Source organism: Melanotaenia boesemani, chromosome 13, assembly GCF_017639745.1.
Source record: "Melanotaenia boesemani isolate fMelBoe1 chromosome 13, fMelBoe1.pri, whole genome shotgun sequence".
NCBI classification, from domain to species: Eukaryota; Metazoa; Chordata; class Actinopteri; order Atheriniformes; family Melanotaeniidae; genus Melanotaenia; species Melanotaenia boesemani.
In genome coordinates, this window is record NC_055694.1 from 15971089 (window position 1) to 15996153 (window position 25065).

The following is a 25065-nucleotide window of genomic DNA, read 5'->3' on the forward strand; positions in this document are numbered from 1 at the left end:
CTTCAGAGAGATTGAATTATAGCACTCATAACCCAACATGTTTGCCTGCCAGCTCGCACATGCCCTCCAAGCCAGTACCCATGTGCCAGTGGACGCTGTATCCCTATCTCCTGGACATGTGACCTGGATGATGACTGTGGAGATCGCTCAGACGAACCAGACTCCTGTGGTGAGTGTTTACTGTCTTTCTTTTGCTTGACATTACACATTTTATTATAAATAAACTTAATAAATGTAATGTCTTCTCTTGTGTCACTCTTCCAGCCTATCCAACATGCTTCCCTCAAACCCAGTTCACCTGTGCCAATGGCCGATGCATTAATATCAATTGGCGCTGTGATAACGGTATCATCATTCTTCAGCTTTCAGAAAGATTCAACCCTGTCCAGTAAGCAATAGTCATGTAACAAGAAAATCTCTTGTGTGTGTTTGTGTGCAGACAATGACTGCGGGGATAACAGTGATGAAGCAGGCTGTAGCCATTCTTGTTCCAGTGTGCAGTTTAAATGTAACAGCGGCCGCTGCATCCCAGAGTACTGGACCTGCGATAGCGACAATGACTGTGGAGACTACAGTGACGAGACTCATGCCAACTGTACCAACCAGAGTAAGGAACAGTAGTAAACTGCTGGATGTCAGTGAAGGTTTTGTTTGATCTCTACCTAATTAAAGGATCCATCATAAACTGTTCACATGCTGCTTTTTGCAGTTGTATAAAAGTTGCCAACATGTTACAAAGATAGTATCGTCCTCCTCCCTTTACTGTTTGTTCTGCTCAGCATGCCCCTGCTTGCATGCTGGCTTCCACTTATCAGTTACCACAAATCCTGTCTGTTGCTCTTTTCTGGGTTTGATCATGTTTTGCGGTTAGATAACAATTAAACTCTTCTCTTGTCATGTGAAAGTATCAAAGTTGTTTTGACTGTACAGAAGGATATGAATTTGCATGTTTACAGTTACACTTCAAAAGTGCCTTGGGGGACAGCATAATAACAGTGGCTGTGTTAACATTAACAGCTGTGTTCTGATATTAATCTGGTTAAAACTTTAACCAGATTAATATCTAAAACTTTAACTGCAGATTAAAGGAGCTTCCATGTACATTTAATTTTCTAATGACCTTAACAGAAATAAACAACACGTTCAGAGTAAGTCATAATCAAAGTTATGTGGGTCATGCCAATCTTATTCATATAATGTCACATTCACCTTAATTGCAACGTTATGTCCTACCAGAGTTTTCACAGCATCTTGCAACATGCAATTCACAGCACTAGCCTCCAGTGTTGACATATCTGTTTATTATAAACAACTTTGGCCCAATGCTTTTAGGTTTTTCTCCTAGAACACATTTCTTGCTTTGGGCTAGTTTTCATAGATCGGTTTGCTTGTTTCTGTTAGAAAACCTGGCAACAGTAGTATGCTAAAGTTCAGTTTTTTGAGAAATTTGAATGTAATTAAGATTTGGATAGCCAAAAACATTACAGTTGCCCTGGGGAACATAATGTGGACATGAGTCATTCTATGTCTATGTTCTGTAAGCTGTAAACATGGCTATGAATGGAACATCCTAAGTGCAACTCATACACGTAGCGATTGTTTAGCTTTTTTTTTATTTATTTATTTATTTATTTTAGAAAGAGATAAGTTCTTATATGTTGTATGCTCTAATCCAGTATGCTCTATTTGATCCATGCATAAATTTAGCCTACTCATGTCCCAGCATGCAAAAATGGGGCCCAGCATGACCTGCTGGTGTAATGGGCAATTGTGTTATGGTGTGTGTGTGTGTATGTGTATGTGTGTGTGTGTGTGTGTGTGTGTGTTTGCAGGCTCTCTTAGCAAGCTGTCTGGAAGCTATTAGCAAAAAAAAGCAACACTATCCACTTCCCTTCCTGCATGTTATAGTCCTGCTCTGAAGGGTTCCAGTTTCCATTTCCTGCTTTAACTGTGCCAAATACTGACTTTTGTCATGAGGGAATGTCATTGTACCACCTACACAGTAGTGCCTATAATCTACCTTTGACATCAGAGATTTGTATGTCACTGTTGTTTGACTTGGCTCAGTATCAGGTTGTTATCCCAGCATACCTGTGTAAAATGGCTGTAATGGCTTTTCCTTCTCCTCTGTTTTTGGCCAGGTTTAGATGCTACTAGCTTCATTTTTTTTTCAGTTGCAGGCTTCTACTGGGATTTTATTGTTGTTCTGACATTCACTGATAGGCGCAGTTAATCTTTTTCTTGGCTAATGAAAAAACTTAACGTTACTGTTTTTCTCTCCAGCAACCCGCCCTCCTGGTGGCTGCCATGTGGATGAGTTTCAGTGTCGGATAGATGGCCTATGCATTCCTATGCGCTGGCGCTGTGATGGCGACACAGACTGTATGGATCTTAGTGATGAGAACAACTGTGAGGGTGTCACCCACATGTGTGACTCTGAAGTCAAGTTCAGCTGCAGAGATTCTGGTAAGGATCATTTTGTCTGTCCTAGCAGCAGGGGTCAAGAGTAATGAAGCTTTAAAAGCGTCACTTTAAGATGTAGTGCTTCACTAATAAAGGTTTTTAACACATAAGAACAAATATTGTAATTGGCCAAAGCAGCTTGTCTGATAATACCTTAGTTTTATCAGACAAGCTGCTTTTTGTTTGTGAGGCAGTCAAACACATTTTTGAATGGCTGTAATTTGCAGAAAATGAAATTCAGTTTGCTTCTTTTTTTTTTTTTTTTAAAGTAACTGACACGAAAAGATCTCAAATTTCACTATGGTAAATTATTTCATGACTGAACCCTAAAAAATGTTGGAACCAGTCTGTAGGAATTTTCTAAAGATAACTTGATAACTTGTGTTTGATATGGTTTCTTACAAAAAAGATTGCAAAGTTTTACATTTTTACCATAAGATTTATGAGTCCTACCTACTTTACAAAAACAAAATCCCTTTTTTTTTCATTTTCAAACTTTTATTGAAAAGCCTTTGCATTAGACTTGTGTCTAGAAGACCATTAGTAGTAGCTTTACTACTCACTGGTGCACTTGTTGGAAGAACTGAAAAACTGTTTTGTCGCTTTAAATTTTGAACATGTTATCCTGTACAGTGAAGAGAGAAATAACACTGATCAAAACGCATTATTAAGGATAGAAGGTTGAGATTTTACATGTGTCCTTTTTAGCTCGCTGCATCAGCAAGGCTTGGGTGTGTGATGGTGATAGTGACTGTGAGGACAACTCTGACGAGGACAACTGCGAGGCGTTGGTGTGCAAGTTATCTCATCACATGTGTGCTACCAACGACTCCATCTGCCTGCCTGCTGAGAAACTGTGTGATGGCACCGACGATTGTCCCGATGGCTCTGATGAGAAACTTTGCGGTAAATTTTGTTCTTTCCAAATGAATGGCAACATGATTTTTCCAGTTTGATATTCAAAACTCCACAAAGGCTGCATACAGCCCTCTTGTCTTACCAAATTCCAATTATTGAATCTTTGTTTTCTTGCAGACTTGTGCTCATTGGACAACGGGGGATGTAGTCACAATTGCAGCATCATTCCTGGGGAAGGCTTTATGTGCTCTTGTCCCTTGGGCATGGAGCTGGGAGCTGACAACAAGACCTGCCAGATCCAGAGCTTTTGTGCCAAACATCTTAAATGTAGCCAGAAGTGCGAGCAGGAGAAATCCAGCGTCAAGTGCTCCTGCTATAAAGGCTGGGAGCTGGAGGCCGATATGGAGAGTTGCAAAAGCACAGGTAAGAAAAAAACACCATTTATTCACATTCCCGAAGAAGCTAAGCAGTAGGAATTTTCCTTTATTAATATGTAGTCTTTAATGCTTTAAGCCTTTAATAATCAGAGCTTTGATTTTGTTTGTATGAACACCTGGTTTTGTGAATCAGGACTTTGGGAAAAGATTAGCCATACTGAGTCACTAACACTTTTCTGGGCATTATTTCCTGTCTTTTTCAGATCCTTTCAAGCCTTTCATAATCTTCTCCAATCGACATGAGATAAGGAGGATTGACCTTCACAAGGGGGAGTTCAGTGTACTCGTACCAGGTTTGAGAAACACCATTGCCTTGGACTTCCACCTCAACCAGAGTACCCTTTATTGGACGGATGTTGTGGAGGACAAGATCTATCGTGGGAAATTGTCTGAAAATGGAGGTGAGGCTAATGTAATTTTATATGATGCTAAAAAGATGGATGAAGTAGTGAAATGAATGGCCACTTAGAAAGGTCTAATTTGCATATTAATAAGTTCATTTTTCAGTGTCATATATTTGTAAATACAGTTTTAATCCAGAGGTGATGGTGGAAGCAAATCCTGTGTTTAGCAGAGTGTTTCTTAGAAATTAACTTTCAGAAAACAAATAAACCATTTTTCCTCCTAGTGAATGCTTCTAAAAGGAGTCAGTGGTCAGCAGTGGCAGTCTGTGACCCTGAATAAATCTCCCAGGTCATGCTTTGCCTTTCCTGCTCTAAAACCGCAGGTCTTCTTGCCAATCAAGGTTGTGTTCCCAGCACAGAGCTTCAGGGGCACGCGGAAGGCTTTGTCTCTTTCCATTTGTCTCAGTACTCACTGTGTGTAACAGTTGCCAGAACACTGACGTAGAGTAGGAGGCACAAAACACTGCAATTCCACTTACCAGCCATCCAAGTCCACCATAAATACAGGCTTCGTTTGCAAGGACACGATGACCAGCTCATAGATCAGCTCCTGTTGCTCGTTATGGAGTTAATTTCCAGCATGTACTGGGTTTGGCCAGCAGCTTAATAAAGATTCCCAGAGTTACACAGAAAAAGGCAGGCATAACTCCAGCATTCCTTTAAGTGAACTGTGAAGAGGTCTCTCTGTCTAATTATTATTGGAAGGGCTTATGATCTTTCTTAGCCAAAGATGATCACACATTTTGGTTTTGAACTTGGTTCACATGAAAGTCAGTTATTTCTGGGAAATGATCAAATAGAGGCAGATCTGGTGTTGGTTGCTTGTTTTTGTAGAAGTGGAGTTAGGGAAATAGTGCTTGCCAGGTCAGTAATGCTTGCCATTCACTGATCGAATCCATAAGACTAAATAATTCAGTTCTTTGTCATTGTTTGTTTTTTGGGGGACAATGCACCATATTCTTAATTGAAATTTGCTATGCTTGGTAAAAAAAATAACTTGAAAAATACTCTTTTCTGCGTAAATCTTTACCATTAAAAACGAATACATGAAAAAGTGTCAATCCTGAGCCCTGTTTCCACTTGCTCCTTATTTTCCAAACACATGTTAAATAGTAAAAGCAGCAGTTCTGAGTTTTAAGTCCCTGTTTCTCCTTGTACCATCTTTTTTAATCAGCCCTGACCAGTTTTGAGGTGGTGATCCAGTATGGGTTGGCTACGCCAGAGGGCCTAGCTGTTGACTGGATAGCAGGAAACATCTACTGGGTGGAGAGCAATCTGGACCAGATTGAGGTGGCCAAATTGGATGGAACCATGAGAACCACCCTGTTGGCTGGGAAAGTGGAGCATCCAAGGGCCATTGCCTTAGACCCTCGTGATGGGTGAGAAGCATTAATGACGGGATTCTGAAATGTCAATCACTTTAAAAAAATGGAAAATTACTGGACAGTGCTGTATATTTTTATATAGATGATGATCAAGCTATTCCCACTTCTGTATTTTCACTTATACTTTTGTCGTGTTATAATACTGTATGTGCACTTCTCCAAAGTTCCTCACAATGGTCATTTTCTGTTGACAGTATCCTGTTTTGGACAGACTGGGATGCTAGTCTGCCCAGGATAGAGGCAGCCTCTATGAGCGGGGAAGGCAGACGCACCATCCACAAGGAGACAGGAAGTGGCGGCTGGCCCAATGGGCTCACTGTAGACTATATGGAAAGACGTATAGTCTGGATTGATGCCAGGTAGCTTTTATCACGAGGCTCCACAGTTCTCCCATTGTACTACATCCACCCACTAATTCATTGCATCAGCCACTCCATCAGTTTCCTTCTCTTTAACTGCCATTATACATTTTTCATAAACATTGATATTTTCTTTGATTATGCTGAGCTATATACAAAGCTTATGTCTCATGTTTTTATTTGTATTTATATAGATTTTTTTGTGCGCAGCACTTTGTTTCAGCTGTGGTTTATTATTTATTAAGTGCTTAGTAAATGAAGTTGGTATTGTAAAGTACAGATTGATATTGTAATGTTAACATCCATGTCAATGAGCTGATTTTTGTTAATCCTGTTGTGTAAACTGTGCATCTTTGTCGTAATGCTTTTTAAGGTCGGATGCTATCTACTCTGCGATGTATGACGGCTCCGGACTGATTGAAGTGCTGCGGGGTCATGAATATTTGTCTCACCCCTTTGCTGTCACCATGTATGGAGGGGAGGTCTATTGGACAGACTGGAGAACTAACACACTGGCCAAAGCCAACAAATGGACTGGGCACAATGTCACCGTAGTCCAGCGCACCAACACACAGCCCTTTGACTTGCAGGTCTATCACCCATCCAGACAACCTCAGGGTACGCTTCACCCTAAAGACACACATGGACATTAACGGAGAAATACTTGCTCATGGAGAAGCAGTGATGATCTCTTAGATCTACCCTGAAGAATAGAATAGTGATGAGCTTACATTTCATTGCTGGCCATGTTATTCATGACTCCTATTTCACAAAAACAGCTGACCTTTTACAGCTCTGAGATGTGTTGTTTCCTTACACTGGCAGCAATGTGGACACCTCCCTGCTGCTGTGCTGATCAAAAAGTCACCTCATGTTTCAATTCACACAGCCTGGGTAGGAAATGAAAACCCCTTTCCTGCAAGATAAATGTCACATGTTGATCTCACAGGCATGACTGACAAGAGGGCAAAAGGGTTGTCACAACTGTTTTGCAGAGTTATGTCATATCAAACTGTAATTTTAATGTTCAGTAGACAGTGGCTTTGGGATCCTGAGGGTGTGTAAGCAGCAGAAAGGCACAAGGTCTTATTATTGGTGGCAGGAAAGGGAGTCTCAATTAACTGTTGATTGACAGCTGTAACCACTCTGGCTGACAGTGATGGGACAACAAGCTGTGTTGACAGATTGAGTAAACAGTCTTAATCTACTTTTACTTTCCCTGATGGAGAACTGATAGATCGGTCCCTCTCAGTAAGAAATGTGAAAACGGAACTCTTAGCTGTGAATAAATGTCCAATTGACCTGGTATAGTTTATTACAGGGTATAGTGATGTGACATTATGCTGTTGTCTAAGTATAATACACATAGTGTTTTTTTCTGTCTCCCATGTGACACATCTCTGCTTTTTTTGTGCCTTTCTCTTCACGAAACCCAGTTAATGATGCTTTCTTCCTTTTAGCTCCCAATCCATGTGCCACTAGTGATGGAAAAGGCCCTTGCTCCCACCTGTGCCTCATCAACTTTAACCAGAGCTTCTCCTGTGCATGCCCCCACCTCATGAAGCTGCAGCCTGACAAGCGCACCTGCAAAGGTAAGAAAAGATATCGTGGCTTACATTCACCCACTGTATGTGCTCTTTTCTTAGTTTAGTGGTTAAAAACCACTCTGATATAGTATATAAAGACAGCGCTGTAATATATGGTCTATGTCATGAAGGAGTAAGGGGAAGCGCTCTTTGTGTGCAAAAACTCTGTACGTACAACTGTTTTGATTGCAGTGATGATCTCTGTAGCCAAACAGGACATCTCTTACATCTAGTTAGAGCTTATCTTAAATGTTCATTTCTTATGATAAAACTGTCATTAAAGATGAGATCAAGTCATTATTTATTGCAGTGTGATTTCATGCTTGGGTTTGATCATGATTTTAGAACAAGCTGTGGAGATGCTCTTAATTTGAGTTTCAGAAACTTTACCCTTCCACAAAACAATCCTTATCTCAGTAGTGTAGATGCGAGGATAATTGAATGAGCATGATGGATGCATTCCCTATTAACGCAGGAATTTTAACAAAGCAAAGCTCTGTTTTCTGAGGAAATAACTTCTCTAAACCTTCACATTTAAAACTTAAACTTTATGAGTTTATACTAGTGAAATAAAATTTTGAATGACAGTCAAGTCATCTGTCATCTCCACCTCTGAGTTATTTGTTGCAGTGTGTCTGTATGAATGCACGCAGGACTAACGTCAACTTGAGGAGAATGGTCATGTTATTCATAATTCCATTTGAAGTCTGTGAAGCTATGTTTTATTTTTCTTATTTTTCTTTTTGTTTTTTCTAGAGTCCCGCAAGTTCCTTCTTTATGCTCGCCAGATTGAGATCCGAGGTGTAGACATAGACAACCCCTACTACAACTATATCATCTCCTTCACTGTGCCGGACCTTGACAATGTGACAGTGGTGGATTATGATGCTGTTGAGCACCGTATTTACTGGTCAGATGTACGAACACAGACCATCAAAAGAGCTTTCATTAATGGCACAGGGGTGGAGACAGTTGTTTCTGCTGGTAAGAACTTGCTCAGGAGTAACTGTTAATCCTGACGGTACTTTAAGTCCTTTTGCTTAATTCTTTGTTTCTGCTTATAATCTTGAAATGCTAATATTTCACAGACCTTCCTAATGCCCACGGGCTGGCAGTCGACTGGGTTTCCAGAAACCTCTTCTGGACCAGCTATGATTCTATTAAGAAGCAGATTAATGTGGCAAGGCTGGATGGATCCTTCAAGAACGCAGTCATCCAGGGATTAGACAAGCCCCACTGCCTGGTGGTTCATCCTCTACTAGGGTGAGTATTTCCTCCAGCTAATCCATCAATAGATCAATGATTTTTCTTATGATTTTAGTTTTTATTTATTTATTTATTTATTTTTTGCCTCACAAAATACAACTTAATTAGGTACTGACTATAATTACGCAGATTGAATGGTTTTTGGCTTAGTTCTTTATACTTTGATTCAGTCTTTTAATGCTTCCTCTAAATTCAAACCTTTTTTCCATTTGATGCACCTGTTGTTCTGTATTAATGTATATGTTAAGGACAGCTTAGTTCTGCTGCAGAATGTCAGTTTCATATCTCACATTATTCTTACTCCTCTGCAGAAAGCTTTACTGGACTGATGGTGACAGCATAAACATGGCTAACATGGATGGTAGTAACAGGACAGTACTCTTCACTGATCAGAAAGGCCCAGTGGGTGAGCAGTTTTGATCCCTGTTTCAGGCATACCTGTGATAAAATATGCAATCTCTGTTTAAGTCTGTAAAGCACATACACACATGTAAGAATATTAGTGTAACAGATCTTAATGAAGAGAGACATTTTTTTTCTTTTCACTCAGGCTTGTCTATTGACTATGAAAAGGAGCAGCTATATTGGATCAGCTCTGGAAACGGCACCATAAACCGGTGTCAGCTGGATGGATCTAAATTTGAGATTCTAGAAAGTGCCAAAGGAAAACTTACCAAGGCTACAGCACTAGCTATTATGGGTAAGATGATATTATGAATGTTGTTCATCACATGGTATCACTTCTTATATTTTAAGCCACTACAAAGATATGACAGAATTTTCATTATTATAGGTGACAAGCTATGGTGGGCTGACCAGGGAACTGATCAAATAGGAACGTGTGAGAAAAAGGATGGTGGAAATTGGAAAGTTTTGCGAAACAACACCTCTCCCATGATGCACATGAGGATTTATGATGAGGATGTGCAGAAAGGTAACAAATAACAAATAGAGCTTTAAAATGAATATTATTGCTTTTGTCAAGACAGTTTAGATTAATTTAACTGGATTGGATACCTCATTGGTTCTCCTGATCTCCTTTTCCTTTAGCAGGTATCAATCTGTGTAGTAACAACAATGGTGACTGCTCACAGCTGTGTCTGCCCACCTCTCCAACTACCAGATCCTGCATGTGCACTGCTGGATACAGCCTCAAAACAGGACAACAGTCCTGTGAGGGTAAGACCCTGATTCATAGCTACAGGTACACCTGCAGTATGAATACTTTGTGTCCTAGGAACACAAGCTTACTGTACTCTCTGAACAGGTATGGGCTCTTTCTTGCTTTACTCTGTCCACGAGGGAATCAGAGGAATTCCACTTGACCCAGCAGATAAGTCTGATGCCTTGGTGCCAGTGTCTGGCACCTCTCTGGCTGTCGGCATTGACTTCCATGCTGGTGAGTGACACTGAAAGACATCAGTCAATAGATAGCCTTGCTTGAATGAAATTCTAAAGCTGTTATTATTATCTCCTATTCAGAGAATGACACAGTCTACTGGGTGGATATGGGCCTAAGCACCATCAGCAGAGCTAAGAGAGATCAGACTTGGAGAGAGGATGTGGTAACTAATGGCATTGGCAGGGTGGAGGGCATCACTGTTGACTGGATAGCAGGTTTTGTCATTTTACAATTTTAAATAAATTTTTAATTTTATATGACTTCAGGTATTATGCACAGATAAAGTACAACTGATTTACATTTATTTGTTCTTTTTAAGGAAATATTTACTGGACTGACCAGGGCTTTGATGTGATTGAGGTGGCAAGGCTGAATGGCTCATTCCGCTATGTGGTCATTTCCCAAGGTCTGGACAAACCCAGAGCCATAACTGTCCATCCAGTAAAAGGGTAAGGCTCCTTGCCAGCAGTTTAATTCTGCCCACTGCAATAGCGCTGCCTTAATTTACTTGATGTGTAATTTCAACTAAACCTCTATATTTCACATTCCTCCTGACTGCACTTTCAAACTGTCTCCTTTGTTCCCTGTGCAGGTATTTGTTCTGGACAGAGTGGGGTCAGTATCCTCGTATTGAACGCTCTCTCTTGGATGGCTCCCAGAGGTTGGTCATGGTCAATGTGAGCATCAGTTGGCCAAATGGAATCTCCATTGACTACGAGGTGTGGACTACGGGAAAAGTCACTGCACTTAAGATCAACCTAAACCCATTTCTCTTTTTCTAAAGAGGATATTTCACATATCTCTTTTATATACTTGTAGTGTGACTTTAACAGAGACCTGACTACCCATCTGCGGGTCTCTTTAAGCATCCTTCACTTTAAATTTCACCACTCGTCCATATTTTTTTATCAGCTAAATACATGAAACACAAATGTATTTTGATATACTAATAATTTCTCTTAAGAGCTGCTTAAAAGTTCTTATTTTAGATATTGTTTTTACCTAATGTCACCAGCTGCTGTATAATATTGAAGCATTATGTGCTGTAGTGAATAACTCAAAGGTGACGTCAGAACACAGTTTACCCTGTGCACTAAGGAATTATTAAGGTTGCAGAAAGTCCTTATAGTATAATTTTCTTAATCTTGAAAAGCTGTTCTCTGCTTTTTGTGGTTTGTTTAAACTGCAGGAGGGTATGCTGTATTGGTGCGATGCCAGAACAGACAAGATTGAGCGCATTAACTTGGAGACTGGAGAGAACAGGGAGCTGGTGCTGGCCAACAACAATATGGACATGTTTGCTGTTTCTGTGTTTGAGGAATACATCTATTGGAGTGACAGGTTAGCTTTTTTGTTGTTTCAAATTAATTAAGGAAAGGTTTCATCATGTGACGCGTTTGTTTGCTGACTCAGTATTTTCATCTCTTGTTCAGGACTCATGCCAATGGCTCCATTAAGAGAGGCAACAAAGACAATGCTACAGATGTTGTGCAGCTCAGGACAGGCATTGGTGTCCAACTAAAAGACATCAAGGTTTTTAACAGGGTCAGGCAACAGGGTGAGTGGAAAACTTATAGCTAAAATGATTAAAAAAAAAATGTTTCTCCTACTAAATTAATCAACATCATTCAGGCATCACAGAAGGGGTGAATTTAGCCAGGATCACTATTTTATAGATTTACTCATAAGCATGCTGCACTCTCTGCAGGCACAAACATCTGCAAAAACAACAATGGTGGCTGTGAACAGCTGTGTCTTTATCGTGGAAACAAGGAGCGCACCTGCGCCTGTGCGCATGGCATGCTGGCTGAAGACAACCGCAGCTGCCGCGACTATGACGGATACCTGCTATACTCTGAGCGCACCATACTGAAAAGCATTCACCTGTCCAATGAAACAAACCTCAATGCACCAATAAAGCCGTTTGAGGACCCCGACCACATGAAGAACGTCATCGCCCTCAGCTTCGACTACCACGGCGGTGGAGGGAAAGGAGCCAACCGCATCTTCTTCAGTGACATTCACTTTGGCAACATTCAGCAGATTAACGATGATGGTACAGATCGCAAGATTGTTGTGGACAGTAAGTGTTCTTCTATCAGTTGCTTTTGATTGTTTTGTGCTCCCAAAACGGGCACTAAATTTAGCTTCTCAGTTCCTAAACATCTATCTACTCTGACTTCGTACATGTCAGCTGTCTTACCTTGTGGCAAATTTTTTTTTCTTTAAATTTCTTTTAACAGATTTAAATTTTAATTTCCTTAAATTGGTCCTTCGACACTGTCAACAGACATCATGTATTTTGGCAGCAAAGCACAGCCAAAATACATGAGAATTTCCTATGTAAAACACAGCTGCAGCTTATCTGACTGTGGAGATTGGCGTCACTTAAGGTTGACATTTGAAGAAGACACAATTGCACATGGAAAGCCAGTCAAACTATGGTTTGCTTTGGCAACACTGAAGGGTCTTTTAAATCCCATTTTGAATATTCAAGAGTAGGTTGCTGAATTCTACAAAAAATGTTGCATGAAAAAACCCAAACCAAACCTGTTCTTATTTAACAAAATACAAAACACGAGTTAGATTTGACTGTAGAAAGCATTAGTGAATGGGGTTGGTGTTTTTGTTAATCAGTGATTGTAGACAGGTTTAAGGAAAAAAAATTAAGTTTTTTATTTGTACTTGCTGATAACAGAATTTATTCCAGTATGAATCCACCTAAGTTGTGGAGGAACACTCTAAATATAAACGATCATTCATCAGCTTTCAGTATAATTACAAGTATATCATCATACTGTTAGTGTTTTGCAACTTTGTGCTGATCCATACAATAATCACTTAAGAAGTTATAAATGTTGGTGAATGCCATCTACAATAAATCACCTCACATTTTACTAAAAAGCAGCATTTTACATTTGACATCACTTTGAGTATTTCAGATGTAATCTTACATTTGTTTTAACTGGGAAAAATATATAATTACATGTTTCCCATATAAAAACATGATAATGATGTAACACTTTTATTCCTTCTGATTAATTAAAGAGTCAGTTTTGAGCTCTCTCAGATGTTGTGTCCAGTTCAAAAGGCCTCACGATGTTTCTGCTCATCCCACATGGACAGCAAGTCAGACAGTTTCTGCACCATGTGCAGCGTTCTCGTCCTAGTTCTAATAAATCTCGTCTAAACTTCTGAGACATGAAGCCATACAACACAGGATTAATCACTGCTACTGAGGATGACAATAGTCTGGCCAGAAGGGCAAATGCATTTTTTCCAGGTAAAGTGATTAAAGTTCCTCCAATGATGGAGAACATGAGGGCGTAGGAGGGCAGCCACAGCAGAGTGAAGACCAGGACCAAAAGAGCTGAAGTATGAGTGACTTGGCGCTGATAACGTTCCAGTTGGGGAGCGTTCCCTATCCTTCTTGCATGTCGAAGAAAATAGTAGATCTTGGTATACATCAGTACAATGATGCTTAGCGGTAGAGCAAAACCAAATAGGAAGAGGGCGATGCTGTAGACCAGCTGACTGAAGTCAGACAGGAAGGCAAAGCAGTATACTGTGCTGGACATGGTTATTGTGCGGAAGGCAAACTGTGGTGCTGCCAGAGCAGAAGCAGGGATCCAGAGCAAAGCCACCGTTATCTTAATGCGCCTGTGCATCCTCGAACGGTAGGTCCATGTCGGGTGTACTACCGTAAGATAACGTGTCACTGCCAAAGCTGCCAGGGTAAACACCGAGGCAGCTGAACAAGTTACACCTAGAAAGCTGATGGCTTTGCACAGATAGTTGCCAAAAGGCCAGAAGCCCAGGGTGATGGCAGATGTTTGGAAGGGCAGACAGAGTAGCAGCAGCAGGTCAGCAGCACTCAGAGCCAGCAGCAGGGTGTCTGTACCATGGGGAGGTTGACTTTCTTTCTTCCTCCTTCCAGTAAGGATGATGATGACCAAGGTTTGGCCCACGAGTCCAGTCACCAGAATCAGCCCATCCAGAATAGGCACCAGCATTCTAATTACAGCCTCATCTTTTTTGTTTATTTGGTCTTGGCCACTGTTATTTATTTGCTGACCCAAGGTCTCCATGTAGTCACAGAAAAAAACTGTTAATTTAATATACAGTCAATGTTAAGTATCAGAACAACATGCAGTATCTAGATGAATGATCTGCAGGCTAGAGTTAACCCAGTTAGTAGTTTGGTAATGATGGCAATTAAAAGCTGGTTGGATCACACTGGTCATTTGGCTTTTTCATTGACCTCCATAGTCTGTATTCTCACAGGAAAAAAGAAATATGTTTTAATTTATTTTTTGTTTTCAGAGCAGTTGATGAGATTTCCAAAAGAAAATTAACAAATTGGGAAAAAAAAAAAAAAAGTATATCCAATTTTTGAGTGCCCAAAAATACTCAAATGGTGTTCCTCCTCAGCGACATAATGATTCTGTTAGTAACTGGTTGAATGCTTCTTGAGCTTTTTTTTTAAAAAAAAAAAGTTTGCATATGACACTCCTATGTGTTAAAGTGTGTGGGGAGGAGGGAGTAAGGGTGTAGATTCAGAAAACCTTTTATCAATTTTTAGAAAAATCCCCAAAAAACTCATATTTTTAAAGTGCAGTCTTTACAAACTTGATTTTGTTTAGCTGCATCAACATGTCCTTTGTAATCCAAGGAGGACCTGTTTGGGTCAAAACTCAGATAAAAGTCAGAGCAGCCGTTGCTCTGTGCACGTATTGATTCTGGAAACCAGGCAACAGTGGACAAATTCATCCCAGCGGCTGCTAACAGACATTCCTTTTTAAAAGCAGTCGATGCTACTTAATGCTAAGTGCTCACCACTGCAGGAGGTATCTTGTCCGTTTAGAATTTCTTCACAGACTTGTAGCATGTGGACTCCACCAGCAGAGTTGCTGTGGACTGAACAGTAACTAAATCCATTAAGGAAAAAATAAATGAGATGTGATCAAAATAAAAAGTAACAAAAGTAGTTCTCAGGTGACAACAAAACCAAATAGGAAGAGGGCGATTCAGTGATTTGTCTGAAAGACTTCTGTGTGGCAATAGTCTTCTCAACAGGTTCTGTGTACTCTTTGTTCAGTAACCAGGGGCTGAGCTAATCTAGCCAATGGGAGGGCTCAATGTGTTCTTGCTCATTACATAATACAGGCCTGTACACACTTTATTAGTCCCGTTCAGTGTGTAATCATCCTGAAATCAAAGCAATTAACTGCTCAAGTACACCCATTCTCATTTCTGTTCGTTACAAGTTGATTGCTGAGTTTAGACAAAACTAGTGAGATTTGTTAGATTATATTTGGCCTTTATCTGTTCCATTAAACTATGTGTTTCAAAATGTGCTTAGCCTTTAAAAATGTCTTGCATTGGGTTTGATTACAGCACTTATACATTCATCTGAAACAGCTATGAAATGGCAGTTGTACACTTTAAGCCAAGAGCAAACAACGAGTTCAGATTTTTATTGTGTGCTTTAAGTGGTCATAAATGCGGTTTCTAGTGTAACGGAAGGACATGGTCACAAACTTTAGAGTCTGTTGTATGCGTTCCCATAATAACTACATCAAGTGGGCTCCACAGAAAAATATATTATTGTACAGTATGTGTTATCACTGCTAGGTGAAAGAATAAAAAGGAAGAATGGTTATGGAAAGAAATTGCTTTATGCTTTTATTTCTTGGCCAGTTTTACACTCTGAGAATCAGTTTGTTCCCATTATAGTTTTGTTTCCAGAACAAGCCAGTCACCAGCACTTCTATAGTCTTACCGAGTTCATTTGAAGAAAACTATGATTATTAATTATAAATGTTTTGTTCTATTTTCAGTAAAGTTTTTTTTTTTTTTTTTTTTTTTTTTTTAGCTGCTACCAAGGGGCAACCTCCGCCTGTAAAATGTGAAGCCTATGCGGAAGTGCAAAAAAAATTGCAGTTCACCCCTCATCCACTAGGGGCTGGCTCCAAAACAAAGCAAATCCCAATAGACTCCCATGTTTAAAAGGCCAACTTCACAGCAGAAATAAACATGTTTATAGCCTGGTACAAAAATCCATTTTAGGATTAATAAATCAAGTTTACCTTCATGACAACTGTGAGGGGGGTTACATTTTTTTAAACTCATCCGTTTGGATGTTATTTAATCTTGAAATTAGGCATAATTAGTGGCATATCCTTTTGATTGACAGGTATCCAATGTCTGCAGAAAGAAGGGAGAGTGTAGCACAACCGTGGTTTTTAGCCGACTAACAGCGCGCCTTAGCTTTAGCCCACCTACCACTGTTAGCTGGTTTGCTACCGTTGCTCGGGGTTAGCTCAGTTAGCTCTTAGCGACAGGCAGCTCGGGGTTTGGTGGTTGTCAATCATCCACCCCACCTTCACAATCCCCCTCTCAGCTCAACTTCTTTGCCCATTTTTGGATTTTCCCGAACTAAACACGCGCGACGCTACCTAGATGGTGAATGTGGGAGTGTCCAACGAGCTTCACTTTTGCTCTTCAGAAACCTACGGGTGACGGAGGCTCTGTCCATCTTTTATATATAGTCTATGGCTGCTACTTAAAACCATGAAATTGACTCTTTAAAAAAAATCTTTCTTAAAGTTAGCCAAAGAGTTTCTTTTTTTTTTACATTTTAAATCTTTGGTTTGGCAACAACAAAAAAGCAATTTGTTAAAATATCACCATGGGTCCAACGTCTGTCTTCTCTGTTTTACAGATGTTGGGTCAGTTGAGGGCCTGGCATACCATCGAGCTTGGGATACACTCTACTGGACCAGTTATACAACCTCCACCATCACTCGGCACACTGTGGATCAGAGTCGCTCTGTGGCGTATAACCGCAACACTGTAGTCACTATGTCCGGAGAAGACCATCCCAGAGCCTTTGTGCTGGACGAATGTCAGGAGTGAGTCATTGATATTGAGTCCTAGTTTTGTGCACTAAATTATGACTCATTTATGAATTATGATTTCTTTCTGTTGTATAGCAGATTTATTTTAAGTTTCATCAATACTTTTTGTAAGCTTTCAACACACATAATGCTCGTCTTCGGTTTGTTCCCACCATAGTCTCATGTTCTGGACCAACTGGAATGAGCAGTCTCCAAGCATCATGAGAGCCTCTCTAAATGGAGCCAATGTGATTGTGATTGTTGGGAGTGACATTAAAACTCCCAATGGCCTGGCCATAGATCACCGTGCTGAGAAACTCTACTTCTCTGACGCTACGCTCGACAAGATTGAACGTTGCGAATATGATGGAAGCAACCGTTATGTAAGACAGCTCAATAATTTGAGGTTGATCAAGGCATAGATGCAGGATTTATGTTCTCAAAATGATGCCCACTATGTTCTATATCAGGTTTTGCTGAAGAATGAGCCTGTCCATCCGTTTGGTCTGGCTGTGTATGGACATTACATCTTTTGGACGGACTGGGTGAGGAGGGCGGTCCTTAGAGCTGACAAGTACACAGGAGGAGAAATGAAAGTGCTGCGTGCCGACATCCCTCAGCAGCCTATGGGCATCATTGCAGTGGCTAATGACACCAACAGCTGTGAGTGCCATTCACTACAGTCATTTAGTTGGGACAACTAATGATTTAATTATCCCAAGTGACATAAGTGTTAAAAAGACTTATTTTACCTTTTGAGTTTTTTCTAGGTTGTTAGACTGAAATCTCTCAGCAAAATTTGAATGCATGGTAATTTAAGCGACAATTTACGTGAAGGTTTACATAACAACATGCTAAGATTAGAGAATCATTGATAAACAAAATGCAGCTTTTGGCTGATAAGACTGCATTTAGTTTTTTTTTTATTTAAGTATATGGAAAATTAAAATTGTGACCTTATGATGCAAAGGGACTTATTTACCCTTCTGTTTATTAGCGCTTACAGAGAGAAAAAAATGTCTCATAAATATATTTCCGTGACTAAACCCGCTTGTCTTTCTCAGGTGAGTTTTCTCCTTGCCGAGCAAATAATGGAGGTTGCCAAGACCTTTGTCTTCCTACATCTTATGGACGGGTCAACTGCAGTTGTCGTGGAGATAGACGTCTTCTTGAAGACAATACCTGCGCTTGTAAGAGACAAAACAGACATTTTCAGATTTTTAAAGGATGATTTCTTTAAAAGCTTTCTCCTCAGGAAGTCTGTGTGTTTCTGAATTTGAATGTTTGTGTCTGACCAGCATTGAATATGTCATGTGGGAGTGTGGATGACTTTGAATGTGGAAACGGTGACTGCATCAACTACAGCCTTACCTGTGACGGGATGGCCCACTGCAAAGACAAGTCTGATGAGAAGCAGTCCTATTGTGGTGAGATTTGTTTCCATCTTACACCTTAGATAATTTACCAGTGGTTACATTAAGTGTAATGTAGAATGAGCCAATAGCATTTGTATTAAAGCACCAGACAAATGAGGATCCATGATGAGAAGAGATTGTAGATTAAATAATTTAATTCAAACTTCACATCACTACTCTTCTGCTTTATATGTAACATGGTTATTTAATTGATTTTGATCTATGAATTCTGCACCTTTCTCCCTCTGCAGCCAATCGCATTTGTAAGAAGGGCTACAGACGCTGTATAAATGGCCGCTGTATTGGCCACCAGTTCTGGTGTGATGGCACAGATGACTGCGGGGACCATTCAGATGAACTGCCCTGCAACAGTAAGTCGTTTTTGGCAAATGCTTAAAGATAAATCTAATATCTTATCTGAGAATTTCATGTTACTGTATTTGTTTTTCTTATACAATAGTGCAGTATTTTTATTGGTCAAACAGGGCATTTTAATAACAATATTCCAGGATGAGTTTTTTCTGAAGCCAGCCGTCCAGTTGTGAAAATGCCTTTTTTTTCCCTTTGCAGTGACACTGTGCAAAGCAGGAGAGTTCCAATGCAAAGATGGAAGCTGTATCTCCAACTACAGTCGCTGTGACCAGGTCATCAACTGTGAGGATGCGAGTGATGAAATGAACTGCCGTAAGTAACCTTAAATAACTAAATGGAAGACGCTATTTGAAAAATCTCTTTATTAAATAAGTAGATAAAAATAATAGCGTTTGTACTGTTTCAAAATGAACCTTTCTTGTGTCCTTCTCACCTAATCTGTCATGTCTTATGACCTACTACAAGTGTGCAGATTTTTTTTCTGCACACACATGCAATTTCACATATGTGCAATGATTCTGCAGCTTCATACAGGTCTATATTGAAATTTGTGGAGGTTTGGAAGGGTCTGTTGTTTCTTATGAGCGTATTTAGTCACTGGTTCTCATTCTGAACACCGACAACTTAGTACATCTTGAAAAATAATTGGCTTTGTTTCGTAAAATTGAGGTAATTCTGAGATTTCATAGTTGTGTTTTACGAAGTTCTTTTTTTTTTCTTTTTTCAGAACCTACTGATTGCTCTAGATTTTTCCGCCTTGGAGTTAAAGGAGCCTCCTTTCAGAGCTGTGAAAAAACCACTCCTTGCTATCTGCCCCAGTGGGTGTGTGATGGCAGCAATGATTGTGGAGACTTTTCTGATGAGAGAAACTGCCCAGGTGGGGTGTTTTGTTCTGTCTCTAACAGAGTTTTAGCTTTTCTTTAAACACCTTGTATAATGTTTTGTTTTTTTCTGTTCTGCTGCAGATAAACGGAAGCATAACTGTCCAGTCAACTTCTTCGCTTGTCCCAGCGGACGCTGCATCCCTATGAGCTGGACCTGTGATAAGGAGAGTGACTGTGAGAATGGTGCTGATGAGACACATTGTGGTCAGTCTCCTGCAAAGTTAAAATCATAAAACATTCCAGAAAATCCAAAATCTTCCTATCTTCTCAAATTCTTTAGTTCTCACTTGCACATAATAAAACTGTTCTTTGTTTCCTACAAAATCATGAGAGCTCTCTCACTTTTCTTCCAGATAAATTTTGTACATCAACCCAGTTTGAATGTGGCAACCACCGCTGCATTTCAAGCCACTGGGTGTGTGATGGCTCTGATGACTGTGGTGATGGCTCTGATGAAGACCAGAAATGTAGTAAGTAGTGTTTGGGTTGCAACTTTTACACTGAACTGAATCCACAAGATTTCCTGATTTCATATCACTGTGTAACTTTTGCTTAATGTGGCCATAGAATCCAAGACCTGCAGTCCTGAAGCTTTTCAGTGTCCAGGCTCTCATATGTGTGTGCCTCAACGCTGGAAGTGTGATGGAGATAAAGACTGTCCAGATGGAGCTGATGAGAGTGTCAAAGCTGGCTGCAGTAAGTGAGATGGTTACAACATAACTTAATGGACTATCTGTTCTTTTTGTGATATGATTGCAGGAAAGTACTCAGAAATATTACATTTAGGATCTTTCTGCTTCCAGTGTACACCAACAATACCTGTGATGTCAAGAATGAGTTCATGTGCCAGAACAGACAGTGTATCCCCAAGCACTTTGTGTGTGATCATGATATCGACTGCTCTGATGGGTCAGACGAATCCCCAGAATGTGGTGAGTTTTTCTTTACCTGAAAAAAATATATATGGGAAATCAGACATTAGAGGACTTTGCAAACTATGCTGGTCAAAAGAATGTGTTTTCTTTGTCTTCTTCTTTATTGAGCCATCAAGTTTAAAATTTTCTACAATTTTATGTTCTGGTGTAGAATACCCAACATGTGGTCCAGAGGAATTTCGTTGTTCCAATGGCCGTTGCCTCAACCAGAAGAGCTGGGAGTGTGATGGAGAGTTTGACTGTCAAGATCGTTCTGACGAAGCTCCCAAAAACCCTCGCTGCACAGACTCTGGTAGGATAATGACTGTGTGTGTGTGTATGTATGTATGTATATATATATATATATATATATATATATATATATAATGTCTATTTATTTATTTACTTTTTTGCAATAACTTCTCTTTAATGTGGCTGCATCCTGTTTCAGAGAGACTTGAAAGTACTTTTTGTTCAGATCAAAGTTACTTTCAAGGTGATGAAATTGTATTTAGTTGAATAAATTATATAGCATTAAAAAGCTACTCTTAAAACATGATTTAAAGTATTTTGGGTTTTAGTTTTTCCACAAAATTTCCACAAGGGGACAAGGCAGAAATGTATTTATATTGTTTTAGTGTCCTCACTTTAGATTGTTTTGTTTTTTTTCTTTAAATGGAGTGTAAAGAGAAATTTCATTAACATACCTTCAGTCTCAGTTGAAAGTCCAGTCAAATGTATCTGGATTAAGATCTTTTTTCACCCTGCTTGTCAATACCTGGTATATCAATGAGCAACTGACTTTGTCTTTTTGTAGGACATCACAGCCATTTCCTGGTGTGTCTGACTTTTCTTAAATTCTTCTCCGTAGAGAGGGTCGGGGTCAGTTTGAAATATTTCTAAGCAACGTATCTTAAAGTAATAATTCTTAGGTTCGGGAGAACAATGTGAATCGATTCACCAAATGTAGTCTAGATAAAAAAAGGTGCTAAATCAGTGTGGGTCAGTTACTGATGTCTTTTTAAAACTAAAATAAGTTTTCTTTTTAAAACAACGCTGTTACAGAGTCTGTAAATCTAAGTTGTTACTTCTTGTTTGTGATTTCAGAGAGAACCTGTAATGAATCGGCTTTCATGTGCCGCAATGGGAAGTGTTTAAATGAGACTCTGCTGTGTGACCGCAATGATGACTGTGGTGATGGCTCTGATGAGCTCAACTGTTTCATCAACGAGTGTCTCAATAGTAAACTGAGTGGCTGCTCGCAGCTCTGTGATGACCTCAAGATTGGCTTCAAGGTAAGCCCTCTAATTAGTTATTTCATTGTCTTCTGCCAAAAATCAGTCAGTAAAAATGAATTTGTTGAATGGGCCTGCAGGCTTTCATTGAGATTGGCACATTAACAGAAATTTGTTTTTCAATAACGAGCCAAAGAGGAGCTGATTTAAATATGCTTGAACCTCCTCTTTGGGTTTGCAGTTAAGCAAGACAAAGCACATTTGGCACTGGTTTTTGAATGGAGACCTTCATTTTTTGAAGAGCTAAAACTCTTACATCTGTGGTACTGAGTTTGTGGTGAAAGCGTTATGTAAGGATGATGGAAACACTTTGTTCACCTACCAAATCCTTTTTTTTCTGTTGGGATGTCAGAGTTGTTGTCAATTAAGAAGTTATGAGTTTGGTGTCTGCATCTAATATGTATGTATTTTCAGTCATCCCTTACTAAGAATTTTCATCTCTGCATATACCAGATTAGTGGACTGAATACCTAAATTATTGCAAATAGAAGGTCAGAAACTGAAGTTTTTGTTGCTTATTTGGCAGCAGCTGGTTTTCTTGTCAGTTTAGAGATAATATTACCACTTTAGATAGCAGAGAAATAGAAATGAACTATTATTAAAAGGTTGAATACATCTCTTAGGACCCAATAGGCTTCTGTAACTAGTCCTGACTAAAACCAAGAAGTGCCAAAATCATTAGTTGGTGAGATTTAGAAGCATCTCCTTCGCTCTTGGGCCCTTTAGTGCAGGTGCCATCCTGGCTTCCACCTGAAACGCAATGGGAAGACGTGTGTGGATATAGATGAGTGCACAACGACCTACCCGTGTTCTCAGCACTGCCTCAACACACATGGCAGCTTCCACTGTCTCTGTGTGGATGGTTTTGAAGTCAGCCCCAATGACCCCACTATCTGCAAGTCCACATCCGGTAAGGCAGGCACATTGTTGTTTACATTTTTGTAGTTGCACATATCCACTTTAATTTTGAATAATAAGCTTTCATCTCTGGAATTGGTGTATAGAAGTGGAGCCCTACTTGATCTTTGCCAACCGTTACTACCTGAGAAAACTTAACCTGGATGGATCCAACTACACTCTTATAAAGCAGGTGAGATGCACGATTCTCAGTTTGAACGAACATTTGATGTTCTTATTGTTTGTCCACTATATGAACACTGTTCCTGCCTCATTTTTCCAGGGTCTCAATAATGCAGTAGCACTGGACTTTCACTATGCAGAGCAGATGATCTACTGGACAGATGTGACCACTCAGGGCAGCATGATACGACGCATGCGCATGAATGGCAGTAACATGGAGGTCAGCGAGGAACCCTGACTTTTTTTTTTTTATTTTATTTTGATATTTGTGCTCTGTTTATAGTGGGTCACTGGATAATTGATAAAGCAGATATATTTTTTATGCCTTTATTTTGTTTTTTAAGGTGGGTAATGTTTATTCTTTCACCTTTTGACCGATCAACCTGGCAGGTTTTGCACAGAACATCCCTGAGTAATCCAGACGGTTTGGCAGTGGACTGGGTTGGTGGAAACTTATACTGGTGTGACAAAGGCCGAGACACTATTGAAGTATCAAAGCTGAACGGGGCCTACAGGACTGTGCTGGTTAACAGTGGCCTTAGGGAACCGCGGGCTGTAGCTGTGGACGTACGCTATGGGTGAGAAACTTTGTTTTCAATTGTAACTTTGGCGTTTTTAAGGGAAATTAATAGTTGTTTAAATGTTGTCTCTTTTTTTTACCGATTAGGTACCTTTACTGGTCTGACTGGGGTGACAACCCCCACATTGGGAGAGTTGGGATGGACGGCACTAATAGAAGTGTCATCATAAAGGATAAGATTACTTGGCCAAATGGACTAACTCTGGACTTCATCAATGACCGAATATACTGGGCAGATGCAAGAGAGGACTACATCGAGTTTGCCAGCCTGGACGGCTCTAACAGACACACAGGTAACAGCAAAACAGACTCAGTATAGGTTATCTGGGTTGACTAACTAATATTCAGTAAAAATTAAAGTTGTGTATGTGCTGTCTTTGTCACTATTAAAATTATGTTAAAGGTAGCACAATGTTTATGAATTTTCATCCATTTAGTCTTTACAGTTTATTACAGGACTGCAGTGATATTGGAAGAAAGATTTTTTTCCTTAGAAAATTTTAAGATAAATTCAGGACCCTCTGTTTAAATGAATTTCTTTTGTCATCTCGTCATGCACTCACACAGACGAACATGTGATAGTTTGCAAGCAAAGTTCCACATCAGAGCCCCAGCTGACTGAATCCCTGAAAATCTGGGAATCCGGGAAAGATAGAAAGACATATCACCTGGTTCTTTAGCAAACTTTCTGTAACAGTTGATATTGTCAGTCACTCAGCTTGGCATGCTTGAATTCTACTGTGCATCTGTATTAAAAATTCACATTTTTTTTCTAACCTTTGCTCAACCTTTATAGTCCGCTTTCTGTTGTTGTATTAATGCAGAACTTGCTTAGTTTAAGATTATGTGTGCATAGGGAAAGAATAATATATACAGTGCACATTGTACCTCAGATGCTGTTAAATCGGTTCCTTCAATTCAATTAATAAACAAGAAATAATGAGAATGTGTTGGAGGAAAAAACATCAATCCAAAATGACGAGGAATTCATAATGATATGCCACATAGTGTTTTATTAGCTTTGTTGTCTACTATCAGTGATTCCAGTGAATCATTACCTATCCTTGGGTACACACACACACCCTATAATGCTATTGCAGCCTTGTGTGTATTTGTAGAACAAGATTCAGTCTGTTTAGTTTCAGATATGGACAGACTAAAGGGCGCTTATTAATCTGGCTAATATCTCCACTCATTCTGATGCTGTAAAGCTGCTATCGCACTTATAACTCTGTAAAGCACGTTGTTTATGCAAATCAATACTGAAACTACTGGTCATCTAATGGTGAGCTGTTTTGAGCCAGTGCCTTCTTTGTGTGTTTACTCTTGTAGATCAACGGATGTTTGATGTGTTTGAATTGCTGCTGTCTTTTTCCATGACAGACTGGCCCCAAACACTGAATGCAACCCCACGAGATTTCATGTACAAGCTGGAAGAAAAAGTGCATTTAGAGTGTAAAACCTAA

The 25065-nt window shown here is 39.7% G+C and overlaps 2 protein-coding genes across 3 annotated transcripts in view; one reads left to right on the forward strand and one right to left on the reverse strand.

Moving 5' to 3' along the window:
• Nucleotides 1-25065, forward strand: part of LOC121651306 (low-density lipoprotein receptor-related protein 1-like) — an 81895-nt gene that overhangs the window by 43685 nt on the left and 13145 nt on the right. The window contains exons 18-60 of one of the 2 annotated variants that reach the window (XM_042003396.1): nucleotides 53-169; nucleotides 265-345; nucleotides 440-607; nucleotides 2284-2466; nucleotides 3172-3369; nucleotides 3499-3744; nucleotides 3962-4159; nucleotides 5337-5541; nucleotides 5742-5906; nucleotides 6280-6524; nucleotides 7367-7498; nucleotides 8249-8476; nucleotides 8581-8755; nucleotides 9070-9164; nucleotides 9309-9458; nucleotides 9552-9692; nucleotides 9812-9937; nucleotides 10026-10157; nucleotides 10241-10375; nucleotides 10480-10609; nucleotides 10753-10879; nucleotides 11350-11501; nucleotides 11594-11718; nucleotides 11869-12243; nucleotides 16885-17074; nucleotides 17238-17442; nucleotides 17530-17722; nucleotides 18124-18249; nucleotides 18358-18486; nucleotides 18726-18845; nucleotides 19045-19158; nucleotides 19574-19723; nucleotides 19812-19934; nucleotides 20084-20200; nucleotides 20298-20426; nucleotides 20534-20662; nucleotides 20817-20957; nucleotides 21752-21939; nucleotides 22666-22849; nucleotides 22944-23029; nucleotides 23120-23239; nucleotides 23410-23597; nucleotides 23687-23892. In XM_042003396.1, the coding sequence (XP_041859330.1) occupies nucleotides 53-169; nucleotides 265-345; nucleotides 440-607; nucleotides 2284-2466; nucleotides 3172-3369; nucleotides 3499-3744; nucleotides 3962-4159; nucleotides 5337-5541; nucleotides 5742-5906; nucleotides 6280-6524; nucleotides 7367-7498; nucleotides 8249-8476; nucleotides 8581-8755; nucleotides 9070-9164; nucleotides 9309-9458; nucleotides 9552-9692; nucleotides 9812-9937; nucleotides 10026-10157; nucleotides 10241-10375; nucleotides 10480-10609; nucleotides 10753-10879; nucleotides 11350-11501; nucleotides 11594-11718; nucleotides 11869-12243; nucleotides 16885-17074; nucleotides 17238-17442; nucleotides 17530-17722; nucleotides 18124-18249; nucleotides 18358-18486; nucleotides 18726-18845; nucleotides 19045-19158; nucleotides 19574-19723; nucleotides 19812-19934; nucleotides 20084-20200; nucleotides 20298-20426; nucleotides 20534-20662; nucleotides 20817-20957; nucleotides 21752-21939; nucleotides 22666-22849; nucleotides 22944-23029; nucleotides 23120-23239; nucleotides 23410-23597; nucleotides 23687-23892 (6867 nt within the window). Of the gene's footprint in view, nucleotides 1-52; nucleotides 170-264; nucleotides 346-439; nucleotides 608-2283; nucleotides 2467-3171; nucleotides 3370-3498; nucleotides 3745-3961; nucleotides 4160-5336; nucleotides 5542-5741; nucleotides 5907-6279; nucleotides 6525-7366; nucleotides 7499-8248; nucleotides 8477-8580; nucleotides 8756-9069; nucleotides 9165-9308; nucleotides 9459-9551; nucleotides 9693-9808; nucleotides 9938-10025; nucleotides 10158-10240; nucleotides 10376-10479; nucleotides 10610-10752; nucleotides 10880-11349; nucleotides 11502-11593; nucleotides 11719-11868; nucleotides 12244-16884; nucleotides 17075-17237; nucleotides 17443-17529; nucleotides 17723-18123; nucleotides 18250-18357; nucleotides 18487-18725; nucleotides 18846-19044; nucleotides 19159-19573; nucleotides 19724-19811; nucleotides 19935-20083; nucleotides 20201-20297; nucleotides 20427-20533; nucleotides 20663-20816; nucleotides 20958-21751; nucleotides 21940-22665; nucleotides 22850-22943; nucleotides 23030-23119; nucleotides 23240-23409; nucleotides 23598-23686; nucleotides 23893-25065 lie in introns of both variants that reach the window. The other variant, XM_042003395.1, reaches the window with a different exon arrangement.
• Nucleotides 12883-14265, reverse strand: LOC121651308 (galanin receptor type 1-like). Its single transcript, XM_042003403.1, has one exon. The coding sequence runs from the start codon at nucleotides 14246-14248 to the stop codon at nucleotides 13211-13213; it is 1038 nt and encodes a 345-aa protein (XP_041859337.1). The 5' UTR covers nucleotides 14249-14265; the 3' UTR covers nucleotides 12883-13210.

Bases quoted from the DNA above. Each gene is read 5' to 3' on its own strand.
- LOC121651308 (XM_042003403.1), bottom strand. From the start codon at position 14,248: ATGGAGACCTTGGGTCAGCAAATAAATAACAGTGGCCAAGACCAAATA.